The sequence below is a fragment of the Lagenorhynchus albirostris genome, chromosome 8 (assembly GCF_949774975.1).
Source record: "Lagenorhynchus albirostris chromosome 8, mLagAlb1.1, whole genome shotgun sequence".
Lineage (NCBI taxonomy): Eukaryota > Metazoa > Chordata > Mammalia > Artiodactyla > Delphinidae > Lagenorhynchus > Lagenorhynchus albirostris.
In genome coordinates, this window is record NC_083102.1 from 95,889,066 (window position 1) to 95,910,787 (window position 21,722).

A 21,722-nucleotide genomic window follows, 5' to 3' on the forward strand; every position below is an offset into this window, starting at 1 on the left:
ATTAAGCTGGTTTACTTTACAAGTACGTTGCATGACTGTGGACAGCATGCTGAGTCCATGGGTGAGAGTTACCCACTGAACCTTGCAGACCTCCCATCACCCGCAGCTTCAATCAAGCATCTTGGACAGGTCCTGGAAAATGTCACTGTTCTGGTGCATTGCCTGTGTGTAAACATACCTCTGAAGAATATTCTCTTCTGTATTTGACAAAAAATTATTTCTTACAACTATATGTTGTAAATATGTTCAAGAATATATGATTCACTTAACTGTCTTCCTGTATACCAGAGGAACATGTAAAATACACTATTCCTCTGCATAACTACTTTTTAGCCCATCCTTTACATTTGCCCTATAGTAGAGGGTAAATTTGTAAAATAAACACAATTATTTAGCAAAATATATTAAGACAAATGGGAACCCATCTTAAAAAAACTTTAGATCCCAAACCTAACGTGTTATGCTAAAATAAATTCCACGTGGGTGAAAAAGTTGACTGTTTAAAAAAACAACAAAAAGATGAAAATGACAGGATTTTCCTTTTTAATCTTGCAGTAAGGAATGCTGCTATAGATATGACACAAACTGTCAGTCATAAAGGAAAAGATTGAGATAGTCAAGTAAAATTACTTTTTTAATACCACATGGCAAAAATACAACATAAAGTAAAATGGCATAATATTTACTACATTGTAATGCATAAAACAGACAAAAGGCCATTTCTTTCAATATAGGAAGAGATTCTGCAGATCAGTAAGAAATGATCGGCAGCACAATAGAAAATTAGCAAAGAATATAAGTAGATAGTTCCCAGGGGAGGAAATACTCACCCTCATTCACTATTTTGTAAAATGTAAATTAAAGCCTTGTGAAATACCATTTTCCCTCATGAGAATGTCAAGAATCAGAAAGCTTAGCAGTATTCTATTTTGGAGATGGTGTAGAGAAACAGGCACTCTATACAGGAGTGTAGGTGGGAGTAAGCAGAAGTTTGCTTCATCCTCTATGAAAGGCACCTTTGTGATATCTATCCTCATTCTAAATGCACCTGCCTTTGACTCAGCATCTACTTCTAGAAATTTGCCCTACAGACATATTCACATCCAATTGAAATGACTAATGGATTCGGATCTTCATTGCAGCATTGTTGATCATTGCAAAAGATCCGAACCAATCTAAATGTTCAGCAGTAGAGCATTGGTGAAATAAATGACGATTCACTCACACAGTGGAATAGTGGACTAGTGGGACGTGTGGTCTGACACCCCAGCCCATCCATTTACATATAAATCATAAACAATAAACCGAGTAGTATAACAACAAGAAAGAAAGAATAAGACAGGTCTAAATTGGTATGAAACAATGGTCAAGGTGTATTTTTAATTGAAAAAGTATGATGATGAACAGTGTGTATAATATGCTACCGTTTATGGGAAAAGAGATGATCTATACGTATTCCCTAGTGTATACACTGATACATGTATACATCCCTAGTGTATACATCCCCCTTCCCTGGAAGGGAAGGAAGGGTGATTTTCTCCAAGTAGAGAGATTGTATGGCTAGGCGATGAGGTGGGAGAGAAACTTGCTTTTCACTGTATGGCCATTTACAGCACTTAAATTTTATTCCATGGACACAGGAAGAAATCAAGTAAACTACAAATGACTAAATACGTAAATTAGAGGGAAAAAAATAACATTGAAAATAAAAAGAGCAATTTTTCAGGTGTATATAACGTAGGAGTTGAACATCTCAGAGAAAGTTCAAAATGTTCCCAGTGATAAAAAATAAGGATGTGTTATAGATCTAGAATAATATCTATCTGTTTAAAGCTTAAACGATCCTGTTTCTTTTCAAATGAGGTCACCAAGAATGATGATTTTGGTTTTAGAAGATCGAGTCTCAGCCCTTCTTTTGGCAAGTTATGAAGAGCAGACAGACAGATGCAGCTGAAAGACACCATAGGCTTTTCCTGGGTGTGTTAGTTAAGATTAGGTTCAGCTGCTAAGGAAGAAACCCAATGACCCTGCGGAAACGAACAGTATACTTTTCTCTTACATAAAAGTGTGGAGGCAGGCAACCCAAGGCTGCAATCCCTACAGTGGCCACCTGCACTCATGACCCAGATGCATACAGTGCCCCAACCATCACGTCCGTGTCTGAAGTAGCAGGACATAGGGGCATAGCCCCTCCCTTTAAGGAGGCCCCCTGAAAGTGCTGTACAACACCCCCGCTTATACCTAATTGGCCAGAATTTAATTACATCACACACTTAGTGTCAGGAAATAGTCTTTAACTGGGCTTCTAAAATCCAGAGGCTCCGAAGAACATGGATCTTGGGTGGCAATTAATGTTATAATTGACAAGTATTTCATATTTACCTTAGTCACCCAAGTGATAGAAGAAAATGTAATCAGCAGACTTCTGTGAACTGTTTTGTTTAAGTACCTTGTCCATGAGTGCCAAATATATACATATATTTTTCAGTCAGTAACTGAGTACAGTTATGCCTCATTTTTCTTACAGCATTGAGCAGCAAGGTGAACCCCTTAAGCAAATTTAAGATAACTGATGCTAAGCCCTTTCAAACACCAACACTTTTTTTTAACATCTTTATTGGAGTATAATTGCTTTACAATGGTGTGTTAGTTTCTGCTTTATAACAAAGTGAATCAGTTATACGTATACATATGTTCCCATATCTCTTCCCTCTTGCATCTCCTTCCCTCCCACCCTCCATATCCCACCCCTCTAAGTGGTCACAAAGCACCGAGCTGATCTCCCTATGCTATGCGGCTGCTTCCCACTAGCTATCTATTTTACGTTTGGTAGTGTATATATGTCCATGCCACTCTCTCACTTTGTCACAGCTTACCCTTCCCCGTCCCCATATCCTCAAGTCCATTCCCTGGTAGGTCTGTGTCTTTATTCCTGTCTTAGCCCTGGGTTCTTCATGACTTTTTTTTTTCTTAAATTCCATATATATGTGTTAGCATACGGTATTTGTTTTTCTCTTTCTGACTTACTTCACTCTGTTTGACAGACTCTAGGTCTATCCACCTCACTACAAATAACTCAATTTCGTTTCTTTTTATGGCTTAGTAATATTCCATTGTATATATCTGCCACATTTTCTTTATCCATTCATCTGTTGATGGACGTTTAGGTTGCTTCCATGTCCTGGCTATTGTAAATAGTGCTGCAATGAACATTTTGGTACATGACTCTTCTTGAATTATGGTTTTCTCAGGGTATATGCCCAGTAGTGGGATTGCTGGGTCGTATGGTAGTTCTATTTGTAGTTTTTTAAGGAACCTCCATACTGTTCTCCCTAGTGGCTGTACCAATTCACATTCCCACCAGCAGTGCAAGAGTGTTCCCTTTTCTCCACACCCTCTCCAGCATTTATTGTTCCTAGATTTTTTGATGATGGCCATTCTGACTGGTGTGAGGTGATACCTCATTGTAGTTTTGATTTGCATTTCTCTGATGATTAATGATGTTGAGCATTCTTTCATGTGTTTGTTGGCAATCTGTATATCTTCTTTGGAGAAATGTCTATTGAGGTCTTCTGCCCATTTTTGGATTGGGTTGTTTGGTTTTTTGTTATTGAGCTGCATGAGCTGCTTGTAAATTCTGGAGATTAATCCTTTGTCAGTTGCTTCATTTGCAAATATTTTCTCCCATTCTGAGGGTTGTCTTTTGGTCTTGTTTATGGTTTCCTTTGCTGTGCAAAAGCTTTTAAGTTTCACTAGGTCCCATTTGTTTATTTTTGTTTTTATTTCCATTTCTCTAGGAGGTGGGTCAAAAAGGACCTTGTTGTGATTTATGTCATAGAGTGTTCTGCCTATGTTTTCTTCTAAGAGTTTGATAGTTTCTGGCCTTACATTTAGGTCTTTAATCCATTTTGAGCTTATTTTTGTGTATGGTGTTAGGGAGTGATCTAATCTCATACTTTTACATATACCTGTCCAGTTTTCCCAGCACCACTTATTGAAGAGGCTGTCCTTTCTCCACTGTACTTTCTTGCCTCCTTTATCAAAGATAAGGTGACCATATGTGCATGGGGTTATCTCTGGGCTTTCTATCCTGTTCCATTAATCTATATTTCTGTTTTTGTGCCAGTACCATACTGTCTTCATTACTGTAGCTTTGTAGTATAGTCTGAAGTCAGGGAGCCTGATTCCTCCAACTCCGTTTTTCATTCTCAAGATTGCTTTGGCTATTCGGGGTCTTTTGTGTTTCCATACAAATTGTGAAATTTTTTGTTCTACTTCTGTGATAAATGCCATTGGTAGTTTGATAGGGATTGCATTGAATCTGTAGATTGCTTTGGGTGGTAGAGTCATTTTCACAATGTTGATTCTTCCAGTCCAAGAACATGGTATATCACTCCATCTATTTGTATCATCTTTAATTTCTTTCATCAGTGTCTTATTATTTTCTGCATACAGGTCTTTTGTCTCCTTAGGTAGGTTTATTCCTAGATATTTTATTCTTTTTGTTGCAATGGTAAATGGGAGTGTTTTCTTGATTTCACTTTCAGATTTTTCATCATTAGTGTATAGGAATGCCAGAGATTTCTGTGCATTAATTTTGTATCCTGCTACTTTACCAAATTAATTGATTAGCTCTAGTAGTTTTCTGGTGGCATCTTTAGGATTCTCTATGTATAGTATCATGTCATCTGCAAACAGTGACAGCTTTACTTCTTCTTTTCCAATTTGGATTCCTTTTATTTCCTTTTCTTCTCTGATTGCTGTGGCTAAAACTTCCAAAACTATGTTGAATAAGAGTGGTGAGAGTGGGCAACCTTGTCTTGTTCCTGATCTTAGTGGAAATGCTTTCAGTTTTTCACCATTGAGGACAATGTTTGCTGTGAGTTTGTCATATATGGCCTTTATTATGTTGAGGAAAGTTCCCTCTATGCCTACTCTCTGCAGGGTTTTTATTATAAATGGGTGTTGAATTTTGTCAAAAGCTTTATCTGCATCTATTGAAATGATCATATGGTTTTTCTCCTTCAATTTGTTAATATGGTGTATCACATTGATTGATTTGCATATATTGAAGAATCCTTTCATTCCTGGAATAACCACCACTTGATCACGGTGTATGATCCTTTTAATGTGCTGTTGGATTCTGTTTGCTAGTATTTTGTTGAGGATTTTTACATCTATGTTCATCAGTGATATTGGCCTGTAGTTTTCTTTCTTTGTGACATCCTTGTCTGGTTTTTGTATCAGGGTGATGGTGGCCTTGTAGAATGAGTTTGGGAGTGTTCCTCCCTCTGCTATATTTTGGAAGAGGTTGAGAAGGATAGGTGTTAGCTCTTCTCTAAATGTTTGATAGAATTCGCCTGTGAAGCCACCTGGTCCTGGGCTTTTGTTTGTTGAAAGGTTTTTAATCACAGTTTCAATTTCTGTGCCTGTTATTGGTCTGTTCATATTTTCTATTTCTTCCTGATTCAGTCTTGGCAGGTTGTGCATTTCTAAGAATTTGTCCATTTCTTCCAGGTTGTCCATTTTATTGGCATAGAGTTGCTTGTAGTAATCTCTCATGATCTTTTGTATTTCTGCAGTGTCAGTTGTTATTTCTCCTTTTTCATTTCTAATTCTACTGATTTGAGTCTTCTCCCTTTTTTTCTTGATGAGTCTGGCTAATGGTTTATCAATTTTGTTTATCTTCTCAAAGAACCAGCTTTTAGTTTTATTGATCTTTGCTATCGTTTCCTTCATTTCTTTTTCATTTATTTCTGATCTGATCTTTATGACTTCTTTCCTTCTGCTAACTTTGGGGGTTTTTTGTTCTTCTTTCTCTGATTGCTTTAGGTTCAAGGTTAGGTTGTTTATTCGAGATGTTTCCTGTTTCTTAAGGTAGGATTGTATTGCTATAAACTTCCCTCTTAGAACCGCTTTTGCTGCTTCCCATAGGTTTTGGGTCATCGTGTCTCCATTGTCATTTGTTGCTAGGTATTTTTTGATTTCCTCTTTGATTTCTTCAGTGATCACTTCGTTATTACGTAGTGTATTGTTTAGCCTCCATGTGTTTGTATTTTTTACAAATATTTTCCTGTAATTGATATCTAGTCTCATAGCATTGTGGTCGGAAAAGATACTTGATACAATTTCAATTTTCTTAAATTTACCAAGGCTTGATTTGTGACCCAGGATATGATCTATCCTGGAGAATGTTCCATGAGCACTTGAGAAAAATGTGTATTCTGTTGTTTTTGGATGGAATGTCCTATAAATATCAATTAAGTCCATCTTGTTTAATGTATCATTTAAAGCTTGTGTTTCCTTATTTATTTTCATTTTGGATGATCTGTCCATTGGTGAAAGTGGGATGTTAAAGTCCCCTACTATGAATGTGTTACTGTCGATTTCCCCTTTTATGGCTGTTAGTATTTGCCTTATGTATTGAGGTGCATAAATATTTACAATTGTTACATCTTCTTCTTGGATCGATCCCTTGATCATGATGTAGTGTCCTTCTTTGTCTGTTGTAATGTCTTTATTTTAAAGTCTATTTTGTCTGATATGAGAATTGCTACTCCAGCTTTCTTTTGGTTTCCATTTGCATGGAATATCTTTTTCCATCCCCTTACTTTCAGTCTGTATGTGTCTCTAGGTCTGAAGTGGGTCTCTTGTAGAAAGCATATATATGAGTCTTGTTTTTGTATCCATTCAACCAGTCTGTGTCTTTCGGTGGGAGCATTTAATCCATTTACATTCAAGGTAATTATCGATATGTATGTTCCTATTCCCATTTTCTTAATTGTTTTGGGTTTGTTATTGTAGGTCTTTCCCTTCTCTTGTGTTTCTTGTCTAGAGAAGTTCCTTTAGCATTTGTTGTAAAGCTGGTTTGGTGGTGCTGAACTCTCTCAGCTTTTGCTTGTCTGTAAAGGTTTTAATTTCTCCATCAAATCTGAATGAGATCCTTGCTGGGTAGAGTAATCCTGGTTGTAGGTTTTTCTCCTTCATCACTTTAAATATGTCCTGCCAGTCCCTTCTGGCTTGCAGAGTTTCTACTGAAAGATCAGCTGTTAACCTTATGGGGATTCCCTTGTGTGTTATTTGTTGTTTTTCCCTTGCTGCTTTTAATATGTTTTCTTTCTATTTAAGTTTTGACAGTTTGATTAATATGTGTCTTGGCATGTTTCTCCTTGGATTTATCCTGTATGGGACTCTCTGTGCTTCCTGGACTTGACTATTTCCTTTCCCATGTTAGTGAAGTTTTCAACTATAATCTCTTCAAATATCTTCTCAGTCCCTTTCTTTTTCTCTTCTTCTTCTGGCACCCCTATAATTTGAACGTTGGTGCGTTTAATGTTGTCCCAGAGGTCTCTGAGTCTGTCCTCAGTTCTTTTCATTCTTTTATCTTTATTCTGCTCTGCAGTATTTATTTCCACTATTTTATCTTCCAGGTCACTTATCCGTTCTTCTGCCTCAGTTATTCTGCTATTAATCCCATCTAGAGTATTTTTAATTTCATTTATTGTGTTGTTCATCGTTGCTTGTTTCATCTTTAGTTCTTCTAGGTCCTTGTTAAATGTTTCTTGCATTTTCTCTATTCTGTTTCCCAGATTTTGGATCATCTTTACTATCATTATTCTGAATTCTTTTTCAGGTAGACTGCCTATTTCCTCTTCATTTGTTAGGTCTGGTGGGTTTTTATCTTGCTCCTTCATCTGCTGTGTGTTTCTCTGTCTTCTCATTTTGCTTATCTTACTGTGTTTGGGGTCTCCTTTTTGCACGCTGCAGGTTCGTAGTTCCCGTTGTTTTTGGTGTCTGTCCCCAGTGGCTAAAGTTGGTTCAGTGGGTTGTATAGGCTTCCTGGTGGAGGGGACTAGTGCCTGTGTTCTGGTGGATGAGGCTGGATCTTGTCTTTCTGGTGGGCAGGTCCACGTCTGGTGGTGTGTTTTGGGGTGTCTGTGGACTTATTATGATTTTAGGCAGCCTCTCTGCTAATGGGTGGGGTTGTGTTCCTGTCTTGCTAGTTGTTTGGCATAGGGTGTCCAGCACTGTAGCTTGCTGGTCGTTGAGTGAAGCTGGGTGCTGGTGTTGAGATGGAGATCTCTGGGAGATTTTCGCCATTTGATATTATGTGGAGCTGGGAGGTCTCCTGTGGACCAGTGTCCTGAAGTTGGCTCTCCCACCTCAGAGGCACAGCACTGACTCCTGGCTGCAGCACCAAGAGCCTTTCACCCACACAGCTCAGAATAAAAGGGAGAAAAAGTAGAAAGAAAAGAAAGAAAGAAAGAAAGGAAGGAAGGATGGAAGGAAGGAAGGAAGAAAGAAAATAAAAGAAAGTAAGATAAAGTAAAATAAAGTTATTAAAATAAAAAAATAATTATTAAGGAAAAAAAATTTTTTTAAGAAAAAAAAAAAACGGACGGATAGAACCCTAGAACAAATGGTGAAAGCAAAGCTATACAGACAAAATCTCACACAGAAGCATACACATACACACTCACAAAAAGAGGAAAAGGGGAAAAAATAATAAATCTTGCTCTCAAAGTCCACCTCCTTAATTTGGGATGATTGGTTGTCTATTCATGTATTCCACAGGTGCAGGTACATCAAGTTGACTGTGGAGCTTTAATCCGCTGCTTCTGAGGCTGCTGGGAGAGATTTCCCTTTCTCTTCTTTGTTCTCACAGCTCCCAGTGGCTCAGCTTTGGATTTGGCCCCGCCTCTGCGTGTAGGTCTCCGGAGGGCGTCTGTTCTCCTTTAACAGGACGGGGTTAAAGGAGCCGCTGATTCGGGGGCTGTGGCTCACTCAGGCCGGGGTGGGGGGCGTGGGTAGGGAGGGGGACAGATGCGGGGCGGGCCTGCGGCGACAGAGGGCAGCGTGACGTTGCACCATCCTGAGGCGCGCCGTGCGTTCTCCCGGGGAAGTCGTCCCTGGATCCCGGGCCCCTGGCAGTGGCGGGCTGCACAGGCTCCCCGGAAGAGGGGTGTGGATAGTGACCTGTGCTCGCACACAGGCTTCTTGGTGGCGGCAGCAGCAGCCTTAGCGTCTCATGCCCGTCTCTGGGGTCCGCGCTTTTAGCCGCAGCTCACGCCCGTCTCTGGAGCTCCTTTAAGCAGCGCTCTTAATCCCCTCTCCTCGAGCACCAGGAAACAAAAAGGGAAGAAAAAGTCACTTGCCTCTTCGGCAGGTCCAGACTTTTCCCCGGACTCCCTCCCGGCCAGCCGTGGTGCACCAACCCCCTGCAGGCTGTGTTCACGCCGCCAACCCCAGTCCTCTCCCTGCGCTCCGACCGAAGCCCGAGCCTCAGCTCCCAGCCCCGCCCGCCCCGGCGGGTGAGCAGACAAGCCTCTCGGGCTGGTGAGTGCTGGTCGGCACCGATCCTCTGTGCGGGAATTTCCCCGCTTTGCCCCCCGCACCCCTGTTGCTGTGCTCTCCTCCGCGGCTCCGAAGCTCCCCCCCTCCGCCACCCGCAGTCTCCGCCCGCGAAGGGGCTCCTAGTGTGTGGAAACGTTTCCTCCTTCACAGCTCCCTCCCCCTGGTGCAGGTCCTGTCCCTGTTCTTTTGTCTCTGTTTATTCTTTTTTCTTTTGCCCTACCCAGGTACGTGGGGAGTTTCTTGCCTTTTGGGAGGTCTGAGGTCTTCTGCCAGCATTCAGTAGGTGTTCTGTAGGAGTTGTTCCACGTGTAGATGTATTTCTGGTGTATCTGTGGCGAGGAAGGTGATCTCCACGTCTTACTCTTCCACCATCTTCCTAATTTAACACACCAACTCTTTTTGATAAAAATGTCTAATATGTTATGTGCCTTCTTGCCTTTCAAAACAATAAAGCGCAGATCATCACTTTTCTTGTTAGCTTGTCCTAACAAACATGCATCTTCATACTACGTGGCAACTTCAATCTCTGTTTCCTTTCTCAAGGTCAGGCTGTCACTCTTCAGCCACTCTTATACCTGGGTGCAAAAGTATCCTCCCACCCTCCACTGTTTTCCTGCCAATGATCTGCTGTGGTTGGGGAAGAATTTGGCTGTTAAGAATTTGATCTAATTGGGATTTGGGGCAATCAAGTATGTGACTATAGGATAAGGACATTCCAGTCCATTTAGGGACAACCAGGGGCATTTTTCTTTTATTTCCATTAAGCCTCTTGAGTTAAAGAAACACATTTTCTCTTTATAAAACAAAAATGCTTCGAAGGTACTGAAGTATCTGCTTAGAACAACCAGAACCTTTCTAGTAACTTCCAGGAAAGGAAAAAGAAGCAAGAAAGTAATGATGCCAAATGCTTGTGAAGACGACTTTTTGCAAAGAGTTCATCCTCCTAAAATCGATCTGTCTCACTGCAAGATAAGCTGAGTCAACAAGCATCATGATCTTTGTTTCCCCTCAAGGTAACGGAGAGGGAGTTAAAGTCTGGAGGAGCGAACACCCAAGTGACAGAAAAGAACAAGAAAGAGTACATCGAGAGGATGGTGAGGTGGCGGGTGGAGCGCGGAGCGGTGCAGCAGACCGAGGCCCTGGTCCGGGGCTTCTACGAGGTGAGACCCAGGCTCGGCAGGCATGCCAGGCCTTCACCCCCGACACAGCTTGTTAGGAGAAGGGAGAGGACAAGCAAGGCAGGAAGAGGGCTCAGCTCTACTCACCAGCGTGCAAAGAGGGCCTCCTGGGGGTAGAGGGTGAGGGGTCAGAGTTCTCTGGGAAACCCAGCTCTCGTGTTCTCACAAAACTGGCATTGGTGTGGCCCTGCTGTGCCACCTGTGAAAACACACGACACCTCCTGCCAAGACATGTGCGTGTTGCATCTCCTTTCACTCAGTGAAATAAAAATGAGTGAAATGAAGTGGAGGGCCTTGTCTGCTCTCGCTTGATTTTTATTTTCTTACACAGGCAGACCTCGGAGATACTGCAGGTTTAGTTCCAGACCATGGCAATAAAGCCGATGTCACGATAAAGCGACTCACGTGAATTGTTCGGTTTCCTAGTGCTTATAAGAGTTATGTTTACACTATACTGTAGTGTATTAAGTGTGCAATAGCATTATGTCTAGAAAAAACAATGTACATAACTTATTGAAAAAATACTTTATTACTGAAAAAACTAACCATCATCTGATGATGCAGGGTTGTCCCAAACCTTCAATTTGTAAAAAAAAACGCAGTATCTGTAGAATGCAATAAAGCAAAACACAATAAAAGGAGATATGCTCCTAGTGTCACTTTGTACCACGTGATCCATGCTGAGATGGTAAATCAGGAGGACAGTGACGTATTATGGGATTGTATGAAATCACGTGTGTGAAACTTTTGAAAATTCTAAAGCACTATAGAATTTAAAGAATCTTTCATTCAATTAAAAAAAGTTTTTTAAAAAAAGCATCAGAGATCAATAGTAATTAAAAAAAAAAAAGGACAGTGACAACTGCTAGCCTTTGTATGCACCAAAAATTGACATGGTTAAACTTTTGCAATTTAGAAACAAGGGTTTGGGTGTTGGAAGGTTTTCTTTGCTGCTGTGATGGAGAACAGCGTGGGTGACTGGCTGGTCCACTGGTTTGATTAAAGGAGGTACCCACTGCAGGTGTTCAGTTGTACCTGATATATTTGGCAACAAGATGTAAAGCCGGAGCTTAGAACACTAACCAAGCAGATCTTCCCGGATCTTTGAAGGAGGAATTCAGGAAGTAAGGGGAGAAAGGAAGGAAAAGACAGTCATTTTAATATATAACGTCCATTCCTAGGAAATAAGTCCTAGTTTTATGTAGAGGAGAGGATCCCTTTATGTAGAGGAGAGGAGTCCAGGGACTTGGACTTTTTGCCTTCAGAAGGCAATGTTATTTGGAAACTTAAATGTGACACTGGAAGGTCAAGTCAGGCTTATTCATAACGTCATTCCGAGAGGGACTATCACAGTAGTGAAAAGCAGCAGACCCTTTTTGAGTTCCCAGCTCATGAAGGGGTAGTGTCTCAAAATGCTCATGATTCTGAACTTAAACACGATAGCACATTGGGGGAAAAAGGTGTAAACAATGGTCAGCCTCCCAGCTTAACCCACAGAAATAATCATGAATGTAACCTCTCCAGGAGGTTGAGCCTGGAGGCTGAGGCCTAATGTGGATTTCAGGTGGTGGACTCGAGGCTGGTCTCCGTGTTCGATGCCAGGGAGCTGGAGCTGGTGATCGCGGGCACGGCGGAGATCGACCTGGTCGACTGGCGGAACAACGCTGAGTACCGGGGAGGTGAGCGAGCCGGGCTTGTTGATGGATCAGCTCTCAGAGACACAGTCCCTCACTTCTTAACAAATGTTATTGAGGTGAAACTGACATAACATGAAATTAATCATTTTAAAGGGAACAACGTGGTGGCGTTTAGCGCACTCACAGTGTGGTGCAACCATCCCCTCTAGCTAATTCTAAAACGTTTTCCTCATTCTCAAAGGAAACCCTGGACCCAGGAAGCAGTTACTCCCCCTTTCTCCCCCAACCTCCCACCCCAGCAAACCTCAGTGTGCCTTCTGTCTCTGTGGATGTACCAGTGCCGGATACCTCATGTAAATAGAATGATACTGTATGTGGCCTTGGGGTCCAGCTTCTTTCACTTAGTAAGGTTTGTTCACGTTGTAGTATGATTCACTACTGCATTCCCTTTTACGGCTGAATACTGTTCATATATATATTCCATATGTAGTGATAATATAAATATAAAATAATATCACTTTTTGAAGGTTACAAAAAACTTGGCCTTACTTCAGTACGTGTGCAAAGTAGGCTCTGGTCCATGCCTTCCACCAGCTTCCAACCTAGACTTTCCTTTGGGTGACAGTAATCCCTGCTGGTCGTCTCTGGCATAACTCGGTGGAGGTGCGTTCCAGAGAACGCCACCGTCCACGGGCCATCTCCAGAGCTGGGTCGTTTGCTGGCAGGAAAGGGTGTGCTGCTCCCTGTAGAAGTGAAGCCCTCTTCACATCAATCCTGGTTTGCTGCAACACGGTTCTCACTGTCATCTCTCCAAATCTAATGTCTGACCCCTCCTAGCTATTCACCTTCACGCTGCCGTACCAGCCTTCCTGAAACATTTATTTTGATCAGGGCATTTCCCGCCCCACAAAACAATCAAGCTCCTTATTACTTAGAAACCTTTGAACGTTCTTTAAGCTGAAAATCCTTTCTTCATGTAAAATATTACAGAGAAACCCCTATCAATATAATAGAGGGTGAACAAGGGGCCCATCATCTAAGCCTACCTTGTCTCCCTGGTACACTCAGCCATGTAGCAGGAAACCTCTGTGGGACCACTAGGCCCTTCCTGGCTTGGTAGGAAAGCCACCGACCTAAGGTGTCAAGTCACAGTGTCTCTGCCTAGCTATTAAGGCCTCTGAGTTCCCAGCAAGGTCCCTTCAGTCCTCAGCAGAACCCCTGTGCTGGTCTATGCTGGTCTAGTCGGCTTGCTGTTCCCTGCATATTGATTCCGCATTCTTATCATTCTCGATTTCCCCTCCTGCACTCCCACAAGCCCTTCACATGCCGAACTCACACCTCCCTTCCCTTATGAAGCTTTCCTTCTTTCTGCCCCAGTCCGCATAGATTTCTGCATCTTTGAGTGTTTCGTGCATTTGCAGTCAGTGGGGAACCATCTACCTTATCATAAGGGATTGCTCCAAGCTTGGTTTCCTTACTGTCCTGTGAGAGGCCCCATACTACTTCCATGGGCCCAACTCTTTGCGGCCCAGGGCTGATCTGGGGGCAGCGGCTCCAAGGGCACTTGGAGAGCCCGGCATCTTCCGTTGACCAAGTTTCACATTCACCTCCAGCCTTTCTTAAGTCCTAGACGCACCACAGTATGTGGGTCCCAAGAGCTAAGACATCAGAACAAAGGCAATACCAGGAAATACCGTATTCGTAGAGCGCTTTGTCTCTTCGGAACCCCAAAGATCTCTACCAGGCCTCGTCACTCCTTGTCTACATTTATATCAGGCAGGAAAAGGACTCCCGGGGTCCCAGTTGTTTAAATAGAAAGCAAACATCTCTGAGGACATCCCTCACAGCATACAGCCTTTTTACAAAGTGCCTATTTTCTAAATAGGTTTTTGTTTTCAAATTGGAGTCAGTTATACAAATTGTTTTAGACCTACCGAAAGGCCATCACGAGAGAAATCAGCAGATGGAGAGCTGCTGTTTAGTTCTTGGCACACCTGATGTGTATTTCATCTCCCCCCCCCAACTCCCTCCTCCCCTCTACACATCCTCTCGGTCTCCCTCCTGCTCCACTCAGGTTATCACGATGGGCATCTCGTGATCCGCTGGTTCTGGGCTGCGGTGGAACGTTTCAACAACGAGCAGAGACTCAGATTACTGCAGTTCGTCACGGGGACGTCAAGCGTGCCCTACGAAGGCTTTGCAGCCCTTCGAGGGAGCAACGGGCTTCGGCGTTTTTGCATAGAGAAATGGGGGAAAATTACATCTCTCCCCAGGTATGGAGCTCCTGCCCACCTTTGGGAAACCTGCCGAAGAAGGCCAAGTACCCTTTGTCATTTGAGCTTGGGCACTTATCCGTTGGGATGGAATTCTTTCCTGCCACCCAAAGTATTGTTCTGTGAGTCATTAGTGAAAGGTGTGGGTGAGAAGTCTCGGGGAGGTGCATTTAGACCATATTCTTAGTGATTTTTTGTTGACTGATGGTATTTGGGCTAGTGGTATCACGGTCCATGTGTCAGTCCTACGTAGCCCAATTTAATTTAAAGAGGAATGCCTCATCTGGGGGAGCGTCCAAAGTGGTCCTGCCAGCACTGTGTCTGGACTTCTCCTGTTACCCACCCGGGTTCTTGGATACTTTAATCAACAGAAATTGATAAGAGGCCAGAAAAATTCAGGAAAGGGTTTACTGGGACTCGCCCCCAAGGCAGGGTGGTGAGCTGTTCCCTTAAATGGCGTGAGGGTGGAGGCCAATGGCTGGGTGGGGCCAGGGGCGGGGCTTCGGTGCTCTGCACACCCCCTTGGTGGTGCTGCGTGCAGGGATCACGCACAGTCCCCCCTTTTTGCTCCCGGCATCTCAAAAGTGGCAGTTGGTTTGTGGCCTTTTTGTATCTTATTGTTCATAATTGCCCCTAACTGCCCGTGCCTGCAGTTATTTTTAGTCCCTTCGAGTTTCTTTGTATTCTGTTGCTCAAGGAGATGTTTGTCCAGGTGCAAGCACTGCAGTAAAGGATCCCAGGTCCCAGCCTCACTATGACGTAGCACTGGATACACTTGATATTCCCTGGAATAGTTAGCATGTGCATGTTGCATTTTTCCTACTGTGTTTCAAAATGTGTGCAGACAAGACCACATGTATATCTCCGGTCTCTATAGTGGCTTCTATACAGTAAGCTATTGATGAAATTATTGTAAGATAATGCAAAAAAAGGAGGCTCCAGGCAGTTTAACGGAATGAATTCCCTGCACCATGAGTTTTCATCCCAACACTTCCTCCGTCCTTTCTGTGCCACTTTGGGTAGCATATTCCTCATCAGTGAAATAAGGAGCACTAAAGAGATACTTCTGTGTAGGTACTATAGTATTAAAACCCGCTCAGCAAACATAAGATTGATCCACATTATTTTCTTCTATTGTGATATTTTCTAATTATAACAGAAGATTCGTATTTAATTCAGCTGTATTTCTACGTGGCCTCCCAGACACTTTGCTAAATCCCTATTGTGGAAGGATTGACTGAACTATAATTTTCATCTAGCTTTCCTAGACTTTCTAGCATCCCAGAGATAATTCACCTGATGACAGTGCGTATTAGCAGGCCCAGGAAGCAGAGTGCATGCCCAGCTGGTTAATAACAGCCTAAAGTGTTGGGGCACTTTTCAGCCCTGGCTTCACCCACTTCGATCAGCAGACCCTCAGTGCTCATTTGCATGGCTCTGCTGAGCACTGAACCTGCTGAACGAAGTCTGGCAAGAAAATAAGGCTAAAAAGGCAAGATTTCCATTTGTCGAGTTGAATGATAGATTTGGAGGATGAGGTTTTTGGGAAACATTTTGCTCTTACTTTAGAGGAGTGAATTTGAGTCACATTTGATGATTCTCTCATAGTGGGCACCTCCGTGTGCACCTGAAGGAGGGCCTGAGCTACAGCAATGAACCTGCCCAGAGGGGCTTACAGTCTAGGGAGGAACGGAGCGGAAGAGTAAGTCGTTACGACTCCAGGTGGAATCAGAGGGGCAGTAAGAAGGGAAGATAAAAGCAGGATGCTGTGAGTTTGTAGAACAGAGACCTAAACCTGATTGAGTTGACAGGAGACGATGACACAGAGAAGCTGGCATTTAGGGGAGCCCTGAGGGGCAAGGAAGGGTGGAGGGGATTCTGGGCCGAAGCCACAGCAGGAGCAAAGCCTGGGGGTGGGAAGGGTCAGCTGTGTTCAGGAAAGATCACCAAACTGGCCTGGAGGACAAGACGTCCAGTGCGACACTCGCAGGGGACGCAGTTGATAGAGTTTGGTGGGCCACGGAGAGAAGACCTGCTGGGGAGTCTGTTTTACTCTTTAGGAAAGGGAAGTCACTGCTTTTGTCATTTGGGGTCAGAGATTGAGTCTAATTACATATATGCTCTGGGAAGCTTTGAAATGTGCATTAATCCTATCAGGCCACACAGAGAACTTATAGGGTGGACGTCAGGCGTATGAACAGGCTCAGCACATCTGGGCCAAGGCGCTCCTAAAAAGGCTGCTGCCCCGCGAATCCCAGAGAGGGTTCTTGGGGGAAGCGGGGACTTCGCCGTAGGCCAGAAGGGCCCCAAGAATCAAGTGCTGAGATGCCTCTAAGGGGACAGTGAAGACGACCCTCTGAGTAGTAACCCCCGACTAGTCTCCCTTGTGCATTTTCTGATGATCCAAGAACCTAGAAAGTGTCACCTATGTGTGGAGAGAAAGAAATAACCTCTGGATTCCAATAATGGTAGTTCGGAAAGACCTGGCCTGGCCATATGGCAGGTGATAGAAGCCTGAGGCAAGCAGGAGCACCGAACACCCTCGGGGTGACCCGGGGCTCCCCAGAGACCGTGAGCCCCGTGTGCAACCCACGCTCTGACGAGCTGCATTCTCCTCAGACCTTCCCTCTAGAAAGGCAGCTGGCCTCCCAGACGAGGGAGCGTCACAGCAAAACCATACATCAGTCCGTGCTTTCCAGAGTGTGTGGGGATTAGGACAAAGGACTCTGAGGGTAGAGGTTTCTAGGCTCTAAGTTTACAGTGCCTGGTGAAGAAACTTCATAAACCACCATCGCTGGAGCATAAGAGGGGTGAAATGGTCATGGAGGTTGGGGTCAAGGAGCTGGCAGGCCAGGGCACTGAACAGCCAACCAAGTGGACTCAGATGCTACACAGTCTGGTGGGAAGACCTGAAAATGGAGAGTATTTAAGCCAAGTACCAGAGATTTTAATAAATGTGTTACCCAGAAGGTCAGAAGGTATGGAAGGTATGTCTAGATCACTGATGGTCAAACGTGTCTTAACTACAGCCCACAGAGAGAAGGGCCCTTCACATCCCAACACAATACATGCATAGGTACTCCTGTGTGTGTGTATCTGAAACACATGTTCTTCAAAACAATACTTCATCCTTATTACCTGCAGGTAATACACTATTTCCTACCCTATCCTATTTCATAAAATGCCAGACAAAACCTGTAGTTTGGGGGAAAAAATATCTAAATGGCATGAGATTCAGAGGAACAGAAATGTTTGATCAAAGATTGAAAAGTAATGATGTAGAATGGGCAGTGGGGAGTGGAAAAGTCGCTCATCCATCCACAGCCCAGCATGCAGCAGGGTGAACGGTGACCATCTCCACTCCTGAGTGCTGAGAACCACATCCAGAGCTTGGAGGCCACATCCAGACCAGGAGGTGGGAGAGTTTCCTTACTGAGGAACTTGACAAGGAAAGGCTTGGGAGGAAAGAAAACTCGGGAGCTGGTCAGGGTAGACCCAGCACAGGCAGCATGGAGATAAGATGAAGGAGAGGAGAAAACCTTAGGGGTTTACATTTAGAGTAGGGACCAGGGGCAACAGAAGTATGAGTCATGGGCGGATTAACAGGACTAAAATTCTAACACAAACATGCTTCAGTGCAGATGTAAACTGAGCCCAAGCCCAGGATGAAGGTGGAGGCCTGGTTAAGTTGGTAGTTGGCTTACTCTATAGGGATGGTTCTCAAGTGGGGGAGGGCAGGAAAGAGGTGATTGTGTCCCCGCAGGGGACACTTGGCAATGTCTGGAGACATTTTTGGTTGTCGGGGAGGAGTCCTCCTGGCTTCTCTCAGGTAGAGACCGAGGATGCTGCGAAACACCTACAAGACACAGGACAGTCCCTCCCGTTGGAGAGTCATCAAGCTCAAAGTGTCAGTGGTGCCGGGTGGGAAGCCCTGCTCTGTAGGCTGTCGGGCTACAAAGGAGGCATGAGGGAGCCATTGGGAGTCCCTAAGAGAAACTGACAGCCACTGAGAAGCCATCAAGAAGCCAAGGGAAGGGCTTCCCTGGTGGCACAGTGGTTGAGAGTCTGCCTGCCGATGCAGGGGACGTGGGTTCGTGTCCCGTTCCGGGAGGATCCCACATGCCGCGGAGCGGCTGGGCCTGTAAGCCATGGCCACTGAGCCTGCGCGTCTGGAGCCTGTGCTCCGCAGCGGGAGAGGCCACAACAGTGAGAGGCCTGTGTACCGCAAAAAAAAAAAAAAAGCCAAGGGAAGAGAGATGTTCAGAGGAAGAGCTGTCAGATGCTTTCAAACAGCCTGAGGAGGTGGGCATAGAAAATGTGCCTCTGGATTGGGGAATCGAGAGGTCATTGACAAACTTGGAAAAGAGTAGATTCAGCAGTGATAGAGTGAGAAGCTGTCCAGAGATTGAGGCCGTAGTTGGGCGGTGGAAGAAGATGACTTGAAAAGGAGTCACACTTAAAGAACTGGCCTCACAGCCGCACGCGGTAGCGGTGCTGCCTCTTTCCATCGTTTGCTCGTAACCAAGCTTAGAGTGGTCTCTACTGCAGAGGAGCAGGACCGGCTTCGGTACTGTCTTGGTGCACGTTTTAGTCGGTAACTTGGAAAACCTCGAGGAGACGGAGAGATCGACTGTGTAGATGACACAGGTTAGAAGTATCACACATAGTACCGTGATGGACACAATCCATCCAAAATGATCTCAAAATGCTGGAACCCTAGAATAACACCGACAGAGTGGAATCTGACACGACACAACTGAACAGATCCAGTGGAGTCCCAAAATATCAACTTCACAAACACGAGATGAGGCTGATTCATTTGCTTGCAGTCACGTGGAAGAGGCCAAGGGTCTGAAGTCCCCACGTGGGTGACACAGTTCCTAAAGTCATGACTGCAATGGTGGTCGCATGATTAGTAAGCGACCCTGATGCTTAAATGATGATTCACGGTTTACGAAAGGCATCTATGTGCTGTCCTCACACCAGCCCTCTGAGGTGCACGGAATGTGTATTATTATCCCATTTTATAAGTGACAAAACTGAGGCTCAGGAAGCTTCGTTGAGTTTCCCAAGGTTATAAAGCTAGTCAGTGGCTGGACCGTGACCAGAATAGAGGTCTTCCGAACCCTGGTTCCAGATTCTGTCCACAACCCCAGCCCACCTGGGAGCCGTGGGTCCAGTGCCCAGGTAATGAAGTAAGCAGGTCCTCCGTGCTGTCAGGACCACACGTGGAGAGCGGCGAGGACTTAGGAATGAGGAATCAAATCGTGATTTGATTGTGTTCATTCATTCTAGATTACAAACTAGGATTTATTTAAGAGTTAACCAGGCCTATAGATTAATGGACCGAGAACAACTCTTGAAGAAACTCTGGGTGTTCAGACTAGGTCTTGAAGAGGGGCCATTTGCTACTGTTTTCAGTTCCCAGAAATTATCTTTTACAGAATTAATCTGATCCCAGCTATCTTCTAAATAGGATTTGTTTTTTCTGTACTATTTCCACTTGGGAGTGACAGTGAAAATGATTAGATAAAAAAAAACCAAGAAGATGCTGTCTGCCCGTATCCCGCCCCTGGCTAACTCAGCCAGTTCCAGAAGCACACTTGGCATTTTTCTGCCCCTCTTCACTTGGTTAGCAGGATCTGGTCCTGGTCCACGCATTGGCACATAGCGGGGAAAGCCGTTCTTTGTCTAGGCCAAACACTGGCCCACACAGATGGGCCCGCAGGATGAAGTACCTGACCAAATAAGCTGAACCCAGGGCAGGTGGCACCGGGATGCCACAGGCAACCAGGGAGGGTTATCCCCCAAGCTCAGCTGTTCTTGGAAATGCGGCATCTCTGCTTCAGGTTAAGCAGGCCCCACTATGAATGGTAAAGGAGTCGGACTGTCATTGCTCCATCACACCTGCCTTGATGGGGCATTGGATCTCGAGAGTTCCAGGGCATCCGTTGGCACCTCTAGGTCAATGCACAGGGTTTACAGAGGCCCAGAAATCAGAGCTGGGCAAGGAGACTTGGGAACATAATCCTCTAATACTAATTATGTTCCTTTGCTGGCCACATCCAACGTCATCTCTCAGTTGTAAAATGTCGCTGGTTTGCTAGTGCAGTGCTAGTATGACGTGGTTTGCTTCCAAATGCAAACCCACCCCTCCAGTTTCTAGATATTCCAGTCCTTCAACTGGTCTATTCCTGTCTGGAAGGCTGTGGTTCTCTTTTTTTTTTAATTTTTTTAAAATTATTTATTTATTTTATTTATTTATTTTTGACTGCATTGGGTCTTCGTTGCTGCGTGCGGGCTTTCTCTAGTTGCAGCCAGCAGGGGCTACTCTTCATTGCGGTGCGCAGGCTTCTCATTGCGGTGGCTTCTCTTGTTGCGGAGCACGGGTTCTAGACGTGCGGGCTTCAGTAGTTGTGGCTCGAGGGCTCTAGAGTACAGGCTCAGTAGTTGTGGCGCACGGGCTTAGTTGCTCTGCGGCATGTGGGAACTTCCCAGACCAGGGCTCAAACCCGTGTGCCCTGCATTAGCAGGCGGATTCTTAACCACCGCGCCACCAGGGAAACCCAAGGCTGTGCTTCTTAGTTTGCAAGTGTGTTATGGTGGTCCTAAAACATGGTTCTACCCTCTTTAGATTCACTTTTGATTCACAGATTCAGACTGATCACAGAACTAGCCAAGCCAGTTGTACCATTGAAACAAACACCTTGACCAGCCTTTCTCCCCCATTCAGGGCACACACGTGCTTCAATCGATTGGATCTTCCACCTTATCCCTCGTACTCCATGTTGTATGAAAAGCTGTTAACGGCGGTAGAAGAAACCAGCACCTTTGGACTTGAATGAGGAACTCAAAACTTTTCCTGGCCAGTGACATCATCCTTTCCCTTTCCCTGAATCAACTCTCCTTTGATTTTGGTATTCCATGATTTTCGTTTTCAAACCAAATCAGGATTGACGAGCTGTGCATGAAGCATTGCCTTCTTCTCAGATCTTACCTTCAGGCTTATCTCCTCTACTTTCAATGAACTGCTAGCCTGTATGCAATATTTAAAAACAAACAAACAAACAGCTGTCTCAAGGTCTGTGTATATCTCCACATACCTCCATTACTGACAATGAAATATGAATGCAAGTTATGCTACACTTGACCAAATGGTAATAAATGTTTACTTCCATTTCTATGATTTAAGGGGAAATTTGAGCATTAAGCATTCCGAGCTTTTCTACACCCATCTCTTCTGAGCAGAGCCACCATTTTTAATAATTTCTAACAACAAA

General features: G+C 44.3%; 1 protein-coding gene across 1 annotated transcript in view; it reads left to right on the forward strand.

Moving 5' to 3' along the window:
* Positions 1-21,310, forward strand: part of HECW1 (HECT, C2 and WW domain containing E3 ubiquitin protein ligase 1) — a 253,789-nt gene extending 232,479 nt beyond the window's left edge. Inside the window, exons 24-27 of the mRNA XM_060156217.1 lie at positions 10,368-10,514; positions 12,097-12,211; positions 14,244-14,442; positions 21,176-21,310. Of these exons, the coding sequence (XP_060012200.1) occupies positions 10,368-10,514; positions 12,097-12,211; positions 14,244-14,442; positions 21,176-21,287 (573 nt within the window). The 3' untranslated portion in view covers positions 21,288-21,310. The remainder of the gene's footprint in view (positions 1-10,367; positions 10,515-12,096; positions 12,212-14,243; positions 14,443-21,175) is intronic.
* Positions 21,311-21,722: the final 412 nt, after the last annotated feature.